The sequence below is a fragment of the Lynx rufus genome, unplaced genomic scaffold (assembly GCF_022079265.1).
Source record: "Lynx rufus isolate CCGP_SWC_20201006 ecotype Redwood Valley unplaced genomic scaffold, mLynRuf1.p SCAF_5, whole genome shotgun sequence".
NCBI lineage: Eukaryota > Metazoa > Chordata > Mammalia > Carnivora > Felidae > Lynx > Lynx rufus.
In genome coordinates this window covers 31980590-32002837 of record NW_025814867.1, presented here as the reverse complement: position 1 = coordinate 32002837, position 22248 = coordinate 31980590, and the positions used below count along the sequence as shown (strand labels likewise).

The 22248-nt window shown below is 38.3% G+C and overlaps 1 protein-coding gene and 1 pseudogene across 3 annotated transcripts in view; one reads left to right on the top strand and one right to left on the bottom strand.

Moving 5' to 3' along the window:
• Positions 1-22248, bottom strand: part of PCCB (propionyl-CoA carboxylase subunit beta) — a 98826-nt gene that overhangs the window by 54040 nt on the left and 22538 nt on the right. For all 3 annotated transcript variants that reach the window (XM_047099717.1, XM_047099716.1, XM_047099718.1), the window contains one exon: positions 7670-7780. In XM_047099717.1, coding sequence (XP_046955673.1) covers positions 7670-7780 — 111 coding nt within the window. The remainder of the gene's footprint in view (positions 1-7669; positions 7781-22248) is intronic.
• On the top strand, positions 15301-15568 carry LOC124526635 (barrier-to-autointegration factor-like; annotated as a pseudogene).

Sequence of the window (22248 nt, the reverse complement as noted above, 5' to 3'; positions counted from 1 at the left end):
AAGTAAATCCTCATATATAATGCCAACTAATATTGACAAGGGAGCCAAGAATACTCAATGAGGAAAAGACATTTCTTCAATAAATGATTTTGGGAATACTGGGTAAGTACAGGCAGAAGAATGCAATCAGACCCATATATTCGACTGCTCACAAAAAATAACTCAAAATGGATTAAAGACTTAAAGACCTGAAATCATAAAACTCTTAGAAGAAAACATAGGGAAAATGCTCCTGGATACTGATCTTGGAAACAATTTTATGGATAGTACACCAAAAGCAGAAACAACAAAAGCAAAAATTAACAAGCAGAACATCAGACTAAAAAGTTTCTGCACAGCAAAAGAAAATCAACAAAATGAAAAGGCCACCTACTGAATGGGAGAAAATATTTGCAAACCATGTATGTGAAAAGGGGTTAATATCAAAAACAGTTAAAGAATACCTATAACTCAATAAAAACAACAAAAATCAAAAATGAAAACTATGTGAGGTGAAGAATGTGTTAACTAACCTTACTGTGATAAACACTTCACAATATATGCATGTATCAAGCTATCACATTGTACACTTTAAACTTACAGTGTTATATAACAACTGTATCAATAAAGCTAGAAAAAAAATTTTAATGAACAGAAGATCTCAACATTTTTCCAAAGAAGACATACAAAAGGTCAACAAGCATATGAAAAGATACCCAACATCACTAATCATCAGGGAAATGTAAATCAAAACCAAAAAGAGGTACTGCCTCAACCTGTTAGCCATTCTAAAATGGCTATTATGGAAAAGACAAGAAATAACTGTTGGCAAAAATGTGGAGAATAGGGAACACTTGTGCACTGCTGGCGGGAATGTAAATGGATACAGCCACTATGGAAAAACAGCAGGGAGGTCCCTCAAAAAATTAAAAATACAATTATTATATGATCCAACATTTCCACTTTTGGGTATATATCCAAAGGAAACCATCAGCAAAACTACAAGACAACCTACTAAATGGAAAAAGATATTTGCAAACAACATATCTGAAAAAGGGTTACTAAAGAACTGATACAACTGAACACCCTAAGAACAATACAATCAAAAGATGGGCAGGAGACATGAACAGATAGTTTTCCAAAGACTACATCCAGAGGACCAACAGACACATGAAAAGATGCTCAACATCACTCATCATCAGGGGAATGCAAATCAAAATTACTACAATGAGACCTTACATTAAAGGATGTAGAGAAAAAGAAACCCTTGTGCATTGTTGGTGGGAATGCAAACTGGTGCAGCCACTGTGGAAAACAGTATAGAGGTTCCTCAAAAATTTTTTCAAAAAACTACCCCATGATCCAGTAATCATACTACCAAAGAATATGAAAACACTAATTCAAAGGGATACATAACCCCCGTGTTTATTGCAGTATAATTTACAATAGCCAAATTGTTGAAGCAACCCAAATGTCCACTGATTGATGAATGGATAAAGAAGATGCAGTGTGTGTGTGTGCATGCGTGCGTTCATGTGTGTGTATGTGTGTGTATATATATGTATGTGTATGTGTATATGTACATATATGTATATATATACTATGAAATATTATTCAGCCATCAAAAAGAATGAAATCTTACTATTTGCAAGAGCTAGAGAGTACAATGCTAAGAGAAATAAATCAGTCAGAGAAAGACAAACACCATATGATTTTACTCACAGGTGGAATTTAAGAAACAAAACGAACAAAGAAAAAAAAAGACAAACCAAAACACAGACTCTTAACTATAAAGAACAGATGGTTACCAGAGGAAGGTGGGGGGGGGGGGGGGGGGGATAGGTGAAATAGGTGAAGGGAATTAATAGTACACTCATCATGATGAACAATGAGTAATATAAGGAATTACTGAATCACTGTATTGTATACTCAAAACTAAGATAACACTGTATGTTGACTACAATGGAATTAAAATTTTATTTTATTATTTTGAAAGAGAGAGCGTGTGTGCCTGGGGTAGGGTCATGGGGTGGGGGGAAGGGGTGGGTAGGAGAATCCCAAGCAGGCTCCACACCCAGTGCAGAGCCCAACATGGAACTCAATCCCACGATGATGAGACAATGAGCTGAACAGAAATCAAGAGTTGGATGCTTAACCAACTGACCCACCCAGGTACCCCCGGAATTAAAATTTTTTTAAAAAAGGAAATGAAATAAACACCTCAAAGAGATATTATTTGCACTCCAATGTTCACTGTAGCATTACTACAATAGCTAAGATACAGAAACAACCTAAGTGTCTAAAAACAGATAAATGAAGAAAATAAGAAACGCACATTATTCAGCCATGAGAAAAAAGGAAATCCTGCCAATCTGTGACATGGATGGACCTTGAGAGCATTTCACTCATGGCTTATTATTATTAGCCATGTATAAATGCATATGCTACATGAAATAAAACCAGAAAGAGACAATGTATGATCTCACCTATGTGTGGAATCTAAAAAGCTGAACTCCTAGGGGTGCCTGGGTGACTCAGTTGGTTAAATGTCTGACTCTTGATTTTGGTTCAGGTCATGATCTCACGGTTTGTGAGATCCCACACTGGACTCGGCATTGACAGCAAAGAGCCTGCTTGGGAATCTCTCTCTTTTTCCTCTCTCTGCCCCTCCCCTGCTCGCTCACCTGAGTGCCCTATCTCTAAATAAATAAATAAACAAACAAATATTCTTTAAAAAGAAGCAAAAAATCTGGATTCTTAGAAACAGAGTAGAATGGTAGTTACCAGCAGCTAGTGACTGGGGGAATGGGGAGGGAGGTGCTGGTGAAAGGTATAAACTTGCAGTTATGAGTACGTTCTGGAGATGTCACATACACGCAGAGTGACTCTTACTGTTAATACTGTATTATACACTTGATAATTGCTAGGAGAGTAGATCTTAAATGTTCTCACCATAGAAAAGAAATGGTAATTATTTGAGGTGATGGAGGTGTTAGCTAAGTAACACTACAATGGTAATTATTTTTGCAAAATATAAGTTTATCAAATCAACACATCATACACCTTAAACTTATACAATGTTATATGTTAATCATCTCTCAATAAAGCTGGAAAATAACCACAAAGAAAGAGGGAGAAAGCCATGTAGAATGAAACCCAGCATATACAGTGAATGGAATAGCATGAGATGACAAGGGACACCAAGACAGCCAGAGAGGGGAGAGGAGAGGCCAGAGACAACAGAGTAGAAGCAAAGGGAAAGAATGTTGCTAACACATGGAGGGAAATGCATGCTAAAGATCACTTACAGTGACACAGAAATCACTGATGACCTTTAAAAAAACAGGTCTGGTGGAGTGAGGGGACAGAACCAAATTGGAATGTGTTAAGGAGAGTGGGAAGATAGGAATAGGGCAATAGCCACAGGGAGATACAGACTAGGGGAGGACTTTTGTGTTAGTTTTTGAGATAAGAAATACCTGAACATGGGTTAGTTCTGATGGGAGGATCCAGTACAAAGGGAGAGGCTGAAAACAGTAGATGAAAGAGAACAAACAGAAGTCTGGCTACTGAAAAAGTGTGAGGAGTCTTATTACACAATGTGCATGAATGTAGGGAGAGCGGGAGAGAATGTCCTTAGCCAAAAGAATTGACACCTCTGTTCCTGGCAGGGAGAAGAAGGCTGGGTTAGCTCAGATAGGTATTGTATGTATTGACTGAGTGGGCAAAGTATAGGGAATTCTGCTTTGTTCAGGAAGAGAAGTGGTCATCTTCATTGTTAAAACCACCTCTGTTGAACATACAGATAGCTTTCAATCCATCACGAAAAACAGAATATCTGGATCAAAGTTTCAAAACTTGTCAATTCCTACTGCCAAACTACCCTTGAGAAAAAAAGTGCTCCTTATTTACATTCCCTCATTTACATTGTTCTCCTCATACTAGAAGACTAGCTTTTCTCCCCATCCTACTCCCAATCAGTCTTGGAATTTCTTTGCTCATTACTGTTAAATGTATTTTATAAAGAAAAACTAATTTTTTTTAAATGTTATCAAGTTCAAGTATAATGCAAGTTCTTGTATAAATGCAAATAGGCCTGATTTAAAATTAGAAATATCTTGATAAACCACTAGCCAGTTTGGTCAAAAAGAAAAAGGAAAGGACCCAAATAAATAAAATCAAGAGTGAAAGAGGAGAGATCACAACCAACACAGCAGATACGCAAACAATACTATTGTGAATACTATGAGCAACTATATGCCAATAAAATGGGCAATCTGGAAGAAATGGACAAATTCCTAGAAACATATACACTACCAAAAGTGAAACAGGAAGAAATAGAAAACTTGAACAGACCCATAACCAGTAAAGAAATTGAATTAGAAATCAAAAATCTCCCAAAAAACAAGAGTCCAGGGCCCGATGGCTTTCCAGGGGAATTCTACGAAACATTTAAAGAAGAGTTAACATCTATTCTTTTGAAGCTGTTCCAAAAAATAGAAATGGAAGGAAAACTTCCAAATTCTTTCTATGAAGCCAGCATTACCTTGATTCCAAAACCAGACAGAGACCCCACTAAAAAGAACTATAGACCAATTTCCCTGATGAACACGGATGCAAAAATCCTCAACAAGATATTAGCCAAATGGCTCCAACAATACATTAAAAAAATTATTCACCAGGACCAAGTGGGATTTACACCTGGAATGAAGGGCTGGTTCAATATCTGCAAAACAATTAACATGATTCATCACATCAATTAAAAAAGGACAAGAACCATATGACCCTCTCAATAGATGCAGAGAAAGCATTTGACAAAATACAGCATCCTTTCTTGATCAAAACCCACAAGAAAGTAGGGACAGAAGGATCATACCTCGAGATCATAAAAGCTATATATGAACGACCCAACATTAAATCATCCTCAATGAGGAAAAACTGAGAGCTTTCCCCCTAAGGTCAGGAACAAGACAGGGATGTCTACTCTCGCCACTGTTATTCAACCTAGTATTGGAAGTCTTAGCCTCTGCAATCAGACAACACAAAGAAATAAAAGGCATCCAAATCAGCCAGGAGGAGGTCAAACTTTCACTCTTCCCATTTGACACAATACTGTATATGGAAAACCCTAAAGATTCCACCAAACAACTGCTAGAACTGATTCATGAATTCAGCAAAGTTGCAGGATATAAAATCAATGCACAGAAATCGGTTTCATTCCTATTCACCAACAATGAAACAACAGAAAGAGAAATCAAGGAATCAATCCCATTTACAATTGCACCAAAACCCACAAAATACCTAGGAATAAATCTAACCAAAGAGGTGAAAAATCTACACACTGAAAACTATAGGAAGCTTATGAAAAAATTGAAGATGACACCAAAAAATGGAAAAATATTCCATGCTCCTGGATAGGAAGAACAAATATTGTTAAAATGTCGATACTACCCAAAGCAATCTACACATTCAATGCAATCCCTATCAAAATTAAACCAGCATTCTCCACAGAACTAGAACAAATAATCCTAAAATTTGTATGGAACCAGAAAAGACCCCGAATAGCCAAAGCAATCTTGAAAAAGAAAACCAAAGCAGGAGGTATCACAATCCCGGACTTCAAGCTATACTACAAAGCTGTAACTATCAAGACAGTATGGTACTGACACAAGAACAGACACTCAGATCAATGGAACAGAATAGAGAACCCAGAAATGGACTCACAAACGTATGGCCAACTAATCTTTGACAAGGCAGGAAAGAATATCCAATGGAATAAAGACAGTCTCTTCAGCAAGTGGTGCTGGGAAAACTGGACAGCGACATGCAGAAGAATGAACCTGGACCACTTTCTTACACCATACACAAAACTAAACTCAAAATGGATGAAAGACCTAAATGTAAGACAGGAAGCCATCAAAATCCTAGAGGAGAAAGCAGGCAAAAACCTCTTTGACCTTGGCTGCAGCAACTTCTTACTCAACACGTCTCCGGAGGCAAGGGAAACAAAACAAAAATGAATGACTGGGACCTCATCAAAATAAAAAGCTTCTGCACAGCCAAGAAAGCAACCAGCAAAACTAAAAGGTAATCGACAGAATGGGAGAAGATATTTGCAAATGACATATCAGATAAAGGGTTAGTACCCAAAATCTATAAAGAACTTATCAAACTCAACACCCAAAAAACAGATAATCCAGTGAAGAAATGGGCAAAAGACATGAATAGACACTTCTCCAAGGAAGACATTCAGATGGCCGACATATGAAAAAATGTTCAACATCACTCATCATCAGGGAAATGCAAATCAAAATCACAATGAGATACCACCTCACACCTGACATAATGGCTAACATTAACAACTCAGGCAACAACAGATGTTGATGAGGATGTGGAGAAAGAGATCTCTTTTGCATTGTTGGTAGGAATGCAAGCTAGTGCAGCCACTCTGGAAAATGGTATGGAGGTTCCTCAAAAAACTAAAAACAGAACTACCCTATGACCCAGCAATTGCACTACTAGGTATTTTCCAAGGGATACATGTGTGCTGTTTCAAAGGGACACATGCATCCCCATGTTTATAGCAACAGTATCAACAATAGCCAAAGCATGGAAAGAGCTCAGATGTCCACTGATGGATGAATGGATAAAGAAGATGTGGTGCGTGTGTGTGTGTGTGTGTATATATATATATATATATATATGCGTGTGTGTATATATATATATACATACATACACACACACACACCACATATTTATATACGTGTATACACACACACACACACACACACAATGGATTATTACTCGGCAATCAAAAAGAATGAAATCTTGCCATTTGCAACTATGTGGATGGAACTCGAGGGCATTATGCTAAGCGAAATTAGTCCATCAGAGAAAGACAAATATCATATGACTTTACTCATATGAGGGCTTTAAGAGACAAAACAGATGAATATAATGGAACAAAAGTAATAAAAAAACAGGGAGGGGGACAAAACAGAAGAGACTCTTAAATATGGAGAACAAACAGAGGGTTACCGGAGGGGTTGTGGGAGGGGGGATGGGCTAAATGGGTAAGGGGCATTAAGGAATCTACTCCTAAATCATTGTTGCACTATATGCTAACTAATTTGGATGTAATTTTAAGAAAATAAAATTTAAAAATTTTTTTCAAAAAAATAAGTAAAATAAAATTAAAAATATCATTCCATAAAAATTATGTACTAAAGATATGCACCTCTCAAAATGAAGTTAGAAATCAGATTCACCATTATCATTATAAACAGTATGTAATGAAATGGCAAAAAGCTGAAAAAATAAAGGTAGGACATGAGAAACAACTTCCCAATAGATTACAGGAAAGCCTACCGTGAGAAACTTCTTAAAAGGATTCAGTAAACAATCATCTGTCTGGGCAGATAGGATCCTTTGATTCCTTGGAAATCATTTGCATTTCAAATCAACAAGTAAAATCACCCACCAATGAAGTACACAAACACATTCTGCCACAGAAGCCCCATAAGCTACAGATTTCATGCCAAAACCTTCTCTCCACTAACATCTTATCATTACTATGCTGAAAGCCAATGACAATGCAGATAACCCAGATCTAGGTCAGGGATTCTTTTTACTGCAGGTGAGTTACTGAACAACTCTCAAAGGGCAGGAGAAACAGGCCCTTCCTTCTTACCTTTACCATGAACGTAAAGTCTGTTAGAGCTGGGGAATACACGGCCCCACCAGCACATGGGCCCATGATGAGAGAAATCTGAGGGACGACTCCAGATGCCATGACGTTCCTCTGCCAAAAGAGAAAGACAAGGCATCTTGTTACAGAGGTGTTCATTGCACTAACTGCAGAAAAATAAAGGCAATAATAAAATTACATTTGGCCTTTAGTCACAGAAATTCTATCCTGGAGGCAAGAGACCTAATCAGTACAGTTTCTTCCAGAATTATATATGTGCAATTTCTCCACATAACAGGTGGGATTATTGGCATATTAATTTCTGGAGCAAATACCCTCTCTCCCCTCCCTGACAGTAGTTTCCCAACAGCTCCATCAGGACATGAGCTCGGAGTGACTCCCATCAATTTCACCCCAGCCCCAAACACACCTCAAGCCCAGCACCCCTACCTTCACAAAGCTGGCTGAAAAAATGAATGAAAGCCTTAGGCAGGATGTACAGAGCCAACACTTACCCTGGAGCCATGACCTCTAGTTGGAGTCCCTTCACACCAACCACAAAGGGTACCCAGCAGTTACAAGGCAAGGTTAAGAAGCAGGTGCAACTTTACTCTCTGTCTTCAATGTCTGCCCACCTCTAGACAGGGTATATGGGGAAAGGGAGGCAGCTGAAGCCAGAATGTTTCAATGGGGGAAAAAGTATGTAAAGGGCCAAGCCTCAGGCCACCTCTGGGAAAGAAAGGAATGGGACTGAAAGACCCAAGCAAGATGATACTCCAATGACTCCTTGCCCAACTCCCAACTGTTTTCCTTCCCCTCGGCTCCATCAGCATAAGAGAAGCATGTCCACTTTTAGCCATGTCTAGGCTCTGAACCCAATTTTTATAAATCATAGGACATAGCTGAGAATAGCACAAAAAGCCATCTAATAGAGAGGATTATGGGAAGATGGCAGAGCAGAAAGCACCAGGAATCTGTCTTCACCTAGACAACACCTGGACTGACATAATCTATGTGAAAAAACTTTTTGAAACTCTAGAGTCTATAGAAGGCTTCCAACTCCCAGAGGAAACTTTGGGGAATAAACTGCAGTTAATTTCGGTCAATTTTAGCTCTTAGCACAACAGCAGCTACTCATCCTCTGCCCCCTTAGCCACAAGGCCGGCAGCGGTAAACATATTCCTGGAGCAGCTTATACAGAGCTTTCAAAAAGAGCCCAGGTAGACAAAAAGCACTCTGTCCTCTAAATATCACAGATTGCCCACTGCTGAGATTCTGATTACACAAATGTAGTTAAAAAGGACGGTGGCCATTGTGGTTCTACCTCCCTACCTCATTGCTGCAAGCCCCTGTCATTCTAGCTCAACATCCCTAATCATTAGGGAAATACAAATCATAACTAGAATGAGGTATCACAGGGGCACCTGGGTGGTTCAGGCAGTTAAGTGTCCAACTTTGGCTCAGGTCATGATCTCACGGTTCGTGGGTTCGAGCCCCGCATCGAGCTCTGTGCTGTAGTTTGGAGCCTGGAGCCTGCTTCAGATTCTGTGTCTCTCCCTCTCTTTGCCCCTGCCCCACCCACTCACTCACACGCACTCTCTCAAAAATAAACATTAAAAAGAAAAAATTTTTTAGAAGGTTGTGTTGTAGGTACCACAACAGAAACACTGGGATAGCTACTATCAAACAGAAAAAAGTAATGTTGGCAAGGATTTGGAGAAATTGGAACATTTGCAAACTGCTGGTGGGAATGTAAAATGGTACAGCCACCGTGGAAAACAGCACAGAGGTTCCTCAAAAATTTAAAAATTACCATGTGATCCAGAAATTCCACTTATAGCAATATACCAAAAAGAATGGAAACGAGGGTCTCAAAGGCATATTTGTGTTGTGTTTTTTTTTGTTTTGTTTTTAGAATTTATTCCGTCACTTGAACCATTGTAAGAAGCAAATTTTATTTTGAGAGAGATACGTGCATGAGCAGGGGAGAGCGAGAGGGAGAGGGAGAGAGAGAATCTCAAACAAGCTCCACACCCAGCATGGAGATCGTCACCGGAAGGGAGAGAGATGCTTAACTGACTGAGTCACCCAGGCGTCCCTCAAAGAGATATTTGTACACCTATATTCATAGCAGTATTACAATAACTGAAACACAGAAGCAACCCACTGCCCATCAATGGATGAATGAATAAACAAAATGTGATATGTACATACAACGGAGTATTATTTAGCCTTAAAAAGAAAAAACTTGCTACAACATGGATAAACATTGAGGACATTATACTAAATGAAGTAAGCCATTCACAAAGACACAAATAAATACAATATTATTTCACTTATATAAGGTACTTAGTCAAAATCATACTGACAAAGTGGAAAACTGATTACCAGGGACCTGGGGGAGGGAATAATAGGGGAAACTGCTTAAAGGGTATAGAGTTCCAGTTTGGTTTTGTTTGTTTGTTTTTGTAATCTCTATACCCAATGTGGGGCTCGAACTCACAACCCCAAGGATCAAGAATCACACGTTCTTCCAACTGAGCCAGCCAGGCACTCCTAGAGTTCCAGTTTTGCAAGATGAAAAGAGTTACCCAGATGAATACTGGTGATAGTTGCACAACATTATGGATGTATTTACTACCACTGAATGTACACTTAATAATGGTTAAATTGGTAAATTTCAAGTGTATTTTACAACAATAAAAAAAGTTGAAAAAGTTGTCTATACTATGCAAAAAATATCAAGGTACACAGGTGAACTTCCAGCTATGGCAGAGTGAATAGTTTAGAAAACTCTCCTCCAAAACAACAACTATAAAACTGGTAAGAATTATCAAAAACAAACATTTGAAGGCTTAGGAACCCAACCAAATATTAACAACTTGAGAAGTGTTTATTGATTTAAAGTAAAAAAAAAACCTGCTAAACTTGAGCTAAGAGCAGTAGCATTCTTAACTCAGGCTGCTACCACTGCCCAAACCAGCTCAATGTCCTTCAGGGTAAAAGAAAATAATACCAGATGGTAATTAAAATCCACAAGAAGTAACATCATGTGATTAAATATATAATACTGTATAAATATAGTTCTGTCTTGATACTTTAAAAGATTATATAAAGCCATAATTTTAAATAACTTATAAACCTAGCAGCAAAGTGTTAATAAGAAAACAAAGGGGGGTAAAATGGAGCTATATCAGATCAAAGATCCTAGATTTTACCAGAATTAAGTCAGTTTTCATTTGAAGTAGACTGTGATCAATTAAGATACATATTGTAACCCTTAGAGCAAACACCCATTAACTCAACATAATTTTGTTTTGTTTTTTTTAAGTCAGAGGAATTAGGTATACTAAAAATATGTGCGTAACATGGAAGAACTGGAGTGACATCATAGAAGATGCTAGAACAAGAAGTTCTAAGAATCTATGCCTCTAACCCACTACTGAGCTAGCAGGAACTGTCTGAATCAACTATTTTGGAACCCTAGAGTGTAGTGGAACCATCCCTCCCCCATCCCTGCAACCCCTTGCCAGGGGATTGGCAGCCTATGTTCCTACTGCAGCTAGCTGGTGTCAGAGTAAGCAATAAGAACTCTGTCCTCCAAAACTCAGAGTTATGTGTACTGATTACTGATCATGGTTTTTGATCAATATGGGACCAACAGAGAGGCTGGCAACTGTTTGAACCCTGACAGATTCAAGTAGCTCTCTGGCTGAGATGGGATTTAAAGAGACAGTTTCTCTTCTGGGAGCCAGACTTTTCAGGAAATCTTTGTCAGCTCACTGACGGGCTGCCAGAATCTTCAGTGACCACACTAAACATGTAACATATTTTGCAAAAACAGCTCAGGAAGTCACAAATGGATAGATTCAGCCCCCAAGAAGCAAAACTCTGTAGTCTCTAATGAGTGAATTAGATTTCCAACATTACCAGAAATACACATAATTTCCAGTACTCAACAAAGAAATTACCAAACACATAAACAGGCTACTATGGGCCATTCACAGGGAAAACAAAAACAAAAACAAAAACAAAAAACATTGCTGAGGAAGCTAAAACATTGGAACTGTCAAAGATGTTACAGCAATGGTCTTAAATGGTCAACGCGCTAAAGGAAATCATGAGGGGGGGGAAGGGAAATCAGCAAAACAATGACAAAATGAGTATGCCAGTAAAGAGACAGAAATAAAAAGAAACCAAACAGTAATTCTGAAGCTGAAAAGGACAAGACCTGAAATTAAAAGCTTACTAGAAGGGTTCAAAAGCAGACTTCAACAAGCAAAAGAAAAATTCAGAGAACTTGAAGACACTGAAACTATTCAGTCTAAGGAGCAGCTAGGCAAACAATGAAGAATAATGAACAGCCTAAGGAATCTGTAAGGATGCATGACATGTACCAACATACACATTACAGTTATCTCAGAAGAAGAAGCAAAAGATTTCAAGAAATAATGGCTGAAAACTTCCCAGATTTGATGAAAGATGTGAATATACACATCCAAAAATCTCTGAATTTCCATGCAGATAGGATGAACTCAGATCCACACCAAACTCACATTACATTCAAACTGCTGAAACCTAAACACAAGGAGAGGAATTTGAGGGCAACTAGAGGAAGCAACTTGTCACATACAAGAAATCCTCAATAAAATTAACAGTTAACTTCTCACCAGAAATCATAGAGTCCAGGGGTGCCTCAGTGGCTCAGTCACTAAGCATACAACTTTGATTTAGGCTCAGGTCATGATCTCACAGTTCATGAGTTCAAGCCCCGCATTGGGCTCTATGCTGACAGTGCAGAGCCTGCTTGGGATTCTCTCTCTCCCTTCTCTCTCTCTGCCCCTTCCCTACTTGTGCTCACTCGCTCTCTCTCAAAAATAAATAAACTTAAAAAAAAAAAGAAATCATAGAGTCCAGTGGGATATTATAGTCTCAAAAGGAAAAAGAAAACTGTCAAATATATCCAGCAAAACTATCCTTTAAGAATAAAGGAAAAATTAAGACATTTCCAGACAAAAGCTGAAGGTTGTTTACAGTAGACATACAAGAAATGCTACAGGTCCTTCAGCCTGAAATGAAAGGACCACAGTAAATACCCTGACATCATGAGAAAAAATAAACACTAGTAAATGTAATTTCCTAAGTAAACATAAAAGGCAGTGTTATTTTGGTACTTTGGTTTGATTTGTAACATCTTCCTTCTTCCTAAGGTATTTAAAAAGCAAATGCACAAAACAAATATAAATCTGTTTGGGTACATAACATATAAAAATATAACTTATGGTAACAACATGGAGAAGGAATAGAGATGTATAAAAGCAGAACTTTCACACACTATTGAAGCTAAACTAGTATTATTCAAACAAAATTGCTGTAAATTTAAGGTGGTAATTGTAATTCCCTAGGTAATTACTAGGGGAAGAATGATGAAAATGAAAGAAGTGAATCCAAACGGCACACTTAAAAAAATGACACTAAAGATTAATAGAGGAACTGAGGAACAAAAGAACGTAACACAGAGAATAGGTAAATAGCAGAAATAAACCCTTTATTGGTAATCATATTAAATGTAAATGGATTAAGTTCCTCTATTAATATAGATTAGATTTAAATCTCGTTTTTAAAAAATAAATAAATGCAAGTAAAATAAAAATCTAGTTTTTGATGGTAATATAGGAAAATCCTCAACTCACCCCCTCCCAACACCACAGTGAGTCTACAGCTACATATGGAACAATTTCCTCTAAGGAAAAAAAAAAACACACATAAAGGCTAAATGAGTGACAACTACACAGAAGAAAACTACACATAGGCAGATATGAGAGACTGAGGCACACTATCACCATAAACTCCACCCCACCTCTGGCACAGTGTCCCACAACCTAGGAAGGAACTCAAAACCTGGACCTTCTCCCTCAGGAGCAAAGAGTTAGAACCTCAAATTGAGAATCCCAAACTTTTAGGATAAACACCTGAGAGATAAGCCCCCAAAACACCTAACTTTTAACTTACCAGGGCTCATGTCCTGAAACCCACAAGACTGAAGCTATCTGGAAAACCATTTTTAAAGGGCGGCTCACACCCTCAAACTCACCCCAAAGCACAACTCAAAGGCAGCAAATTGCACCCAGACTTACAGTGAAGGTGGCTCACATGCTTATATAAAAGCATCAGCCTGAGAGGCAAACGTACGTACACACACACACACACACACACACACACACACATATATATATATATATATATATATATATATATATATATATATATACACATCTAGGAGCCTGCCTGAACACTCAACAGGAATGGAGGCTGAGGGGACACCATCCTTGTGGTCTCTTTGCCATGCTCCAGAACACCGGCGTCTCCCAGAAGGCAGCTCTTGAATACACCTGGTGCCCCAATTTTTGCAGGGGCCATCTAGGGGACCGCTCTTGCTTACTTGGTTCTGGAGGCCAGAGGACCTTACATTCCTGGTCTCATGGGACTGTAATAATTGGTGTGACCCAGAAAGGAGCTCACACCATTGAGGACCCTAATTTCTGCGACTGTTTCTAGGGGACACCTCTACATCACCTGACTCTGATGGCAAGTAGGACTTAGACTCCTAGGATCTGCAGGACTGTAACCAAGGAGAAAAAGCTCTTAAGCAGCCATAACCTACAATGCACTACAAGGAGCAACAGGCCCAGGAACTGTCTGTGAATGACTGTTAGTTCATCATCATGATTGCAGTCTGAGGGCAGACTTTTTTTTAATTAGGGATGTATCTTGGGGCCAACTGTAATCCTTTCCAGAGACCTCAAAGGGCAGGCAGTATCTTTGCACTCAACCTCTAACAGGCTCCAGTTTACCACTGTCCCCTGGAGGAGAGCTTTTACACGTTTACTAATCCTTCTCAAACTCCTCCAAAAAAAACAGAAGAGAGGGGAATTCTTCCAGACTCATTTTACAAGATCAGAATTACCCTGATAGCAAAACCAAAGATGACAGAAAAAAAGAATTACAGACCAATACTCTTGATAAACACAGATGCAAAAACACTCAAAATATTAACAAACCTGATTCAACAATACATTAAAAATATATACCATGATCAAGTGGGATTTATTCAAGGGATGCAAGCTTGGTTTAACATCTACAGTCAGTCACCAGCATATACCACATTAACAAAATGAAGAATAAAAATCATGATCATCGGAACAGAGGCAGAAAAATGTTGACATTTGATAAAATTCAACATCCATTTAAGATAAAATCTCTCAACAAAACAGGTATACAGAGAACATACCTCAACATAATAAAGGCCACATATAACAAGCCAACAGCTAACATCATACTGAATGATGAAAAGCTAAAATCAATTCCTCTTAGATCAGCAACAAGAAAGATGCCCATTCTCACCATTTTTATGCAACATAGTACTAAAGTCCTAACCAGAGCAAGTAGTTACACACACACAAACACACACACCCCATCCTAATTGGAAATAAAACTATTTGCAGATGACATATTTTATATATAGATATAGATATAAACACTGAACCCTCTAGTGGGTCAAGGTATCAGTGGGAGCAGCCGAGTGGTAGAAGGAGCCATTACAGAAGCTGAAGTTGCCTATTAAGCTGATCAAGATGACAACCTCCCAAAAGCACGGAGACTTTGTGACAGAGCCCATGGGGGAAAAGCCAGTGGGGAGCCAGCAGAGACTGGTGAAGTCTTGGGCAAGAAGCTGGAGAAAAGGGGCTTTGACAAGGCCTATGTGGTCCTTGGCCAGTTTCTCGTGCTAAAGAAAGATGAAGATCTCTTCCAGGAATGGCTAAAGGACACATGCAGTGCCAAGGCCAGACAGTCCCAGGACTGCTTAGGTGCCTTCAAGAGTGGTGTGACGCCTTATTGTGAGGCTCTCTGGGGAGCCCCCAGCCCCAAGGCCCAGCATTGAGTCTCAGAGTTTGCAGCCATGTAGGGACTCCTCCCCTGTCCTCTACAAAGGAAGAGATTTCTGTTGTACTCAACCTCTGCTGTACTTCAAAATCTTTTGGAAGTTCTCTCCCCCTCCAGAAATTCTCCCTCTTGCATGAGTCTCCCTTTTCCTTCCCCTGCCAGTTTCATGTCAACAATTCTCAGCCTCTTCCAGTGGATTCCTGGCCCCTCCCAGACCTCCCACTCCCACCTCCACCTCTGGTCTGTTTTATGTTCTTTGGCTCCTTTCTTAGCAGAACAGTCACTGTCCTTATAAAGTTTTTTAAATCAATAAAATCAGTGGCCTTCAAAAAAAACAATAAATAAATCCTAAAACTGAAAGGTTCTACCAAAAAATACTATTAGAATACATTCAGTAAAGTTGCAGCACACAAAAATATGCTGCATCTCTACACATTAATAAGTATTAGAAAAAATAACAATAATCCCTTTTACAATTACATCAATAAAAAATAAAATACCTGGGCACCTGAGTGGCTCAGTCGGTTGAACACCTGACTTCAGTTCAGGTCATGATCTCGTGACTCCTGAGTTCAAGCCCCATGTTGGACTCTGTGCTAAAAGCTCAGAGCCTGAGCCTGCTTTGTATTCTGTGTCTCCCTTTCTCTCTGCCCCTCTCTTACTCATGTGTGCATGCTCTCTCTCTCTCTCTCTCAAAAGTAAACATTAAAAAAATAATACAATACCCAAGAATAAATTTAACCAAAGACCTATATACTGAAGCCCCAAACATTAATAGAAGAAACTGATGAAAACACAAATGGAAAGATATTCTATAGTTATAGATGGAAAGAACAAATTGTCCATACTACCCGAAAGCAATATGTACATTCAGTGCAATCCCTTATCAAAATTCCAATGGCACTTTCTTTAGAAACAAAAACAAAGAATCCTAAAATTTCTATGAAACTTTAAAAGATCCAAAATGGGGCACCAAAACCCATAAAATACCTAGGAATAAATCTAACCAAAGAGGTGAAAAATCTACACACTGAAAACTATAGGAAGCTTATGAAAAAATTGAAGATGACACCAAAAAATGGAAAAATATTCCATGCTCCTGGATAGGAAGAACAAATATTGTTAAAATGTCGATACTACCCAAAGCAATCTACACATTCAATGCAATCCCTATCAAAATTAAACCAGCATTCTCCACAGAACTAGAACAAATAATCCTAAAATTTGTATGGAACCAGAAAAGACCCCGAATAGCCAAAGCAATCTTGAAAAAGAAAACCAAAGCAGGAGGCATCACAATCCCGGACTTCAAGCTATACTACAAAGCTGTAACTATCAAGACAGTATGGTACTGACACAAGAACAGACACTCAGATCAATGGAACAGAATAGAGAACCCAGAAATGGACCCACAAACGTATGGCCAACTAATCTTTGACAAGGCAGGAAAGAATATCCAATGGAATAAAGACAGTCTCTTCAGCAAGTGGTGCTGGGAAAACTGGACAGCGACATGCAGAAGAATGAACCTGGACCACTTTCTTACACCATACACAAAACTAAACTCAAAATGGATGAAAGACCTAAATGTAAGACAGGAAGCCATCAAAATCCTAGAGGAGAAAGCAGGCAAAAACCTCTTTGACCTTGGCTGCAGCAACTTCTTACTCAACACGTCTCCGGAGGCAAGGGAAACAAAACAAAAATGAATGACTGGGACCTCATCAAAATAAAAAGCTTCTGCACAGCCAAGAAAGCAACCAGCAAAACTAAAAGGTAATCGACAGAATGGGAGAAGATATTTGCAAATGACATATCAGATAAAGGGTTAGTACCCAAAATCTATAAAGAACTTATCAAACTCAACACCCAAAAAATAGATAATCCAGTGAAGAAATGGGCAAAAGACATGAATAGACACTTCTCCAAGGAAGACATCCAGATGGCCAACCGACACATGAAAAAATGCTCAACATCACTCATCATCAGGGAAATACAAATCAAAACCACAATGAGATACCACCTCACACCTGTCAGAATGGCTAACATTAACAACTCAGGCAACAACAGTTGTTGGCTAGGATGTGGAGAAAGATGATCTCTTTTGCATTGTTGGTAGGAATGCAAGCTAGTGCAGCCACTCTGGAAAACACTATGGAGGTTCCTCAAAAAACTAAAAATAGAACTACCCTACAACCCAGCAATTGCACTGCTAGGTATTTACCCAAGGGATACATGTGTGCTGTTTCAAAGGGACACATGCACCCCAATGTTTATAGCAGCACTATCAACAGCCAAAGCATGGAAAGAGCCCAAATGTCCATCGATGGATGAATGGATAAAGAAGATGTAAGATATATAGATATATATATATGTGTGTGTGTATATATATACACACACACACACACACACACAATGAAGTATATATATGTGTGTGTGTGTGTGTGTATATGTATACACACACACACACACACACACACACACACACACAATGGAGTATTACTCGGCAATCAAAAAGAATGAAATCTTGCCATTTCCAACTACGTGGATGAACTCGAGGGTATTATGCTAAGTGAATTTAGTCAGTCAGAGAAAGATAAATATCATATGACTTCACTCATATGAGGGCTTTAGGAGACCAAACAGATGAACATAAGGGAAGGGAAACAAAAATAATATAAAAACAGGGAGGGGTAAAAAACAGAAAAGACTCATAAATATGGAGAACAAATAGAGGGTTACTGGAGGGGTTGTGGGAGGGGGGATGGGCTAAATGGTAAGGGGCACCAAGGAATCTACTCCTGAAATCATTGTTGCACTATTTGCTAATTTGGATGTAAATTTTAATAAATAAAACATTAAATTTAAAAAAATGAATAAAAGATCCAAAACAGGGGCACTTGGGTGGCTCAGTTGGTTAAGTGTCTGACTTTGGCTCAGGTCATGATCTCATGGTTCCTGAGTTTGAGCCCACATCAGACTCCATGCTGACAAAGTGGAGCCTGCTTGGGATTCTCTCTCTGCCTGTCCCCCACTAATGCTCGCTCTCTCTTTCTCTCAAAATAAATAAATAAAATCATAAAAAAAAAAAACTTAAAAAAAAAAAAAAAAAAGATCCAAAATAGGCAAAGCAATCTGGAGAAAGAAGTAACCTGGAGGTATTTCAAGCTATATTACAAAGCAATCATAATCTAAACAGTATAGGACTGAATTAAAGATAAGACACAAACCAACAGAAGAGAGCACCCAGAAATAAAACCACACATATATGGTCAATTAATTTATGAGAGAGGAGCCAAGAATATATAATGGGGAAAGGACAGCCTCTTAAGTAATTAGTGTTGCGAAAATTGGAAACCCACATGCAAAAGACTCAAACTAGACCACTGTCTTACACTATGCACAAAGATCAACTCAAAATGAATTGAAGACTTGAACATAAAACCGGAAACCAAAACTCACAGAAGAAACCATAGGTAATAAGCTCCTTGACATAGGTCTTAGCAATAGTTTTTTTACTCTGACACCAAAAGTAAAAATAACAAAAGCAAAAATAAACAAGTGGGACTAAATCAAACTAAACGGCTTCTGCATAGCAAAGGAAACCTTCAACAAAATGAAAAGGCAATCTACTGAATGGGAGAAGAGATCTGCAAATCATATCTGGTAAGGGGCTAATATCCAAAATATATAAAGAACTCACCCAACTCAACAGAACGTGGGAATTAAATTACACATGGGAAATCAATTAAAATATGGGAAGCTCTGGGGCAAGTAGGTGGCTCAGTCAGTTGAGTGTCCAACTTCAGCTCAGGTCATGATCTCATGGTGTATGAGTTTGAGCCCCGCATCAGGCTCGCTGTTGTCAGTATAGAGCCTGCTTTGGATCCTCTGTCTCCCTCTCTCTGCCCCTGCCCCACTTGCTCTCGCTCTCTCAAAAAAATAAATAAATAAATAAATAATAAATAAAATAAAAATAAAAAAAATATATATATGGGAAGATCTGATAAGACATTTTTCCAAAAAAGACATACAGATGGCCAACAGGTACAAAACAAGATGCTCAGCTTCACCAATCATCATAGAAACACGAAACAAAACCACAATGAGAGGTCACTTTACTCCTACTAGAATGGGTATTATCAAAAAGACAAGAATTAACAAGTGTTGGTGAGGGTGTGTAAGAAAGGAACTCTTGTGTACTGTTGGCGGAAATGTAAATTGGTGCAACCACAATGGAAAACACTATGGAGGTTCCTCAAAAATTAAGACTAGAGCTACCCTAAGATCCAGTAATTCAACTACTGGGTATCTATCTGAAGAAAACCAAAACACTAATTTGAAAAGATATCTGCACCCCTAAGTTCACTGCAGCATTGTTTACAATAGCCAAGATATGGAAACAACCTAAGTGTCCATCAATGGATAAATGGATAAATTGTGGTACATAGGTACAATGGAATATTATTCTGCCATAAAATAGGAAATCTTGCCATTTGCAACAACATGGATGAACCTCGAGGGCATTATGCTAAGTGAAATGTCAGACAAAGACAGACAAATACTGAATAAGATATATGTGGAAACTAAATAAATGTATATATATATTTAAGAAGCTTACAGATACAGAGAACAGATGGGGGTGGGGAAGACAGGGAAACAGATTGGGAAGATGCTTTTCAAGTTTAAATAAATTGAATAAAAAATTAAAAATTAAATTAAATTAAAATATCTCCATATTTTTCCACAGGAACCTCACTTTAGAGATGAGGACACAGAATTAAAAAAAACATTCAGTGAGTGGAGAGGAGTTAAAAATGCCAGAACATCACGGGGACCCTAAGCTTGTCTCATCCCTGAAACACAGCTTTATTTGCATCAAACCATTTTGAACACCTGAGAAATTGATCTGAGGATTAATGGAACAATATGCATAATTGGAACCAGAGAACTTGGCAGGTACATGGTGTGGAGAGGTGAGAGAAAAGACACAGAGCGACAGAGGGTAGGGAGCCATTTTTTTGCAGAGAGAGGTCAGAGAGAAAAAGAGAAGGTCGGGGGGAGTGCAGTGCATCAAAATCATGCATGAAAAGCACTCCCTCTGACAGAGAAAGAGAAACATATCAACTACCAAAACTGAAATAGGAAGAAGTAAATTTGAACAGACCCATAATCAGTAAAGAAATTCAACTAGTAAATAAAATTCTCCCAACAAAAAAGTCCAGGGCCAGATGGCTTCCCTGGGAATTCTACCAAACATTTGAGGAAGAGTTAATACCTATTATTTAGAATTTGTTCCAAAAAATATAAAAGGAAAACTTCCAAAGTCATTCTATGAGGCCAGCACTACTTGTTTCCAAAACCAGACAAAGACCCCACTAAAAAGGAGAATTACACACCAATCTCACTGATGAAAATGGATGCAAAAATTCCCAAGAAAGCAAACCGAATCAAACAATACATTAAAAGAATTATTTGCCACGATCAAGTTAGATTTATTCCTGGGCTGCAGGGGTGATTCAATATCCACAAATCAATCAACATGGTATATCACATTAATAAAATAAAATATAAGAACCACATGACCCTCTCAATAGATGCAGAAAAAACATTCAACAAAATACAACAGCTTTTCTTGATAAAAAAATCTCAAGAAAGTAGGGATAGAAGGAACATACCTCAAGATCATAAAGGCCATATATGTAAGGTCCACAGCTACTATCCTACTCAATGGGAAAAAATGGAGAGCTTTCCCTCTAAGGTCAGGAACACAAAAGGGTTGTCCATTCTCACCACTACTGTTGAGCACAGTGTTGTAAGTCCTAGCCTCAGCAATCAGACAACAAAATGAAATAAAAGGCATCCTAATTGTCAAAGAAGTCAAACTCCCACCCTTCACAGACAACACGATACTCTACATGGAAAGCCTGAAAGACTTCAAGAAAAAACTGCTAAAACAGATACATAAATTCAGCAAAGTCACAGGCTATAAAATCACCATACAGAAACCAGATGCACTTCTATACACCAATAATGAAGCAGAAAGAGAAATCAAGGAATCAATCCCATTTACAATTGCACCTAGGAATAAACCTAACCAAAAAGGTAAAAGATCTGTATGGTGAAAACTATAGAAAGCTTATGAAAGAAATTAAAGACACAAAGAAATGGAAAAACATCCCACGCTCACAGATTGGAAAAACAAACACTGTTAAAATGTCAATACTACCCAAAGCAATGTACACATTCAATGCGATCCCTATCAAAACACCAGCATTCTTCACAGAGCTATAACGAACAATTCTAAAATTTGTGTGGAACCACAAAAGACCCTGAAAGCCAAAGTAACATTAAAAAAGAAAACCATGGCACAAAAACAGACACATAGACCAATGGAATAGAATAGAAACCCCAGAACTAGACCCACAAACGTATGGCCAACTCATCTTTGACAAAGCAGGAAAGAACATCCAATGGAAAAAAGACAGTCTCTTTAACAAATGGTGCTGGGAGAACTGGACAGCAACATGCAGAAGGTTGAAACTAGACCACTTTCTCACACCATTCACAAAAATAAACTCAAAATGGATAAAAGACCTGAATATGAGACAGGAAACCATCAAAACCCTAGAGGAGAA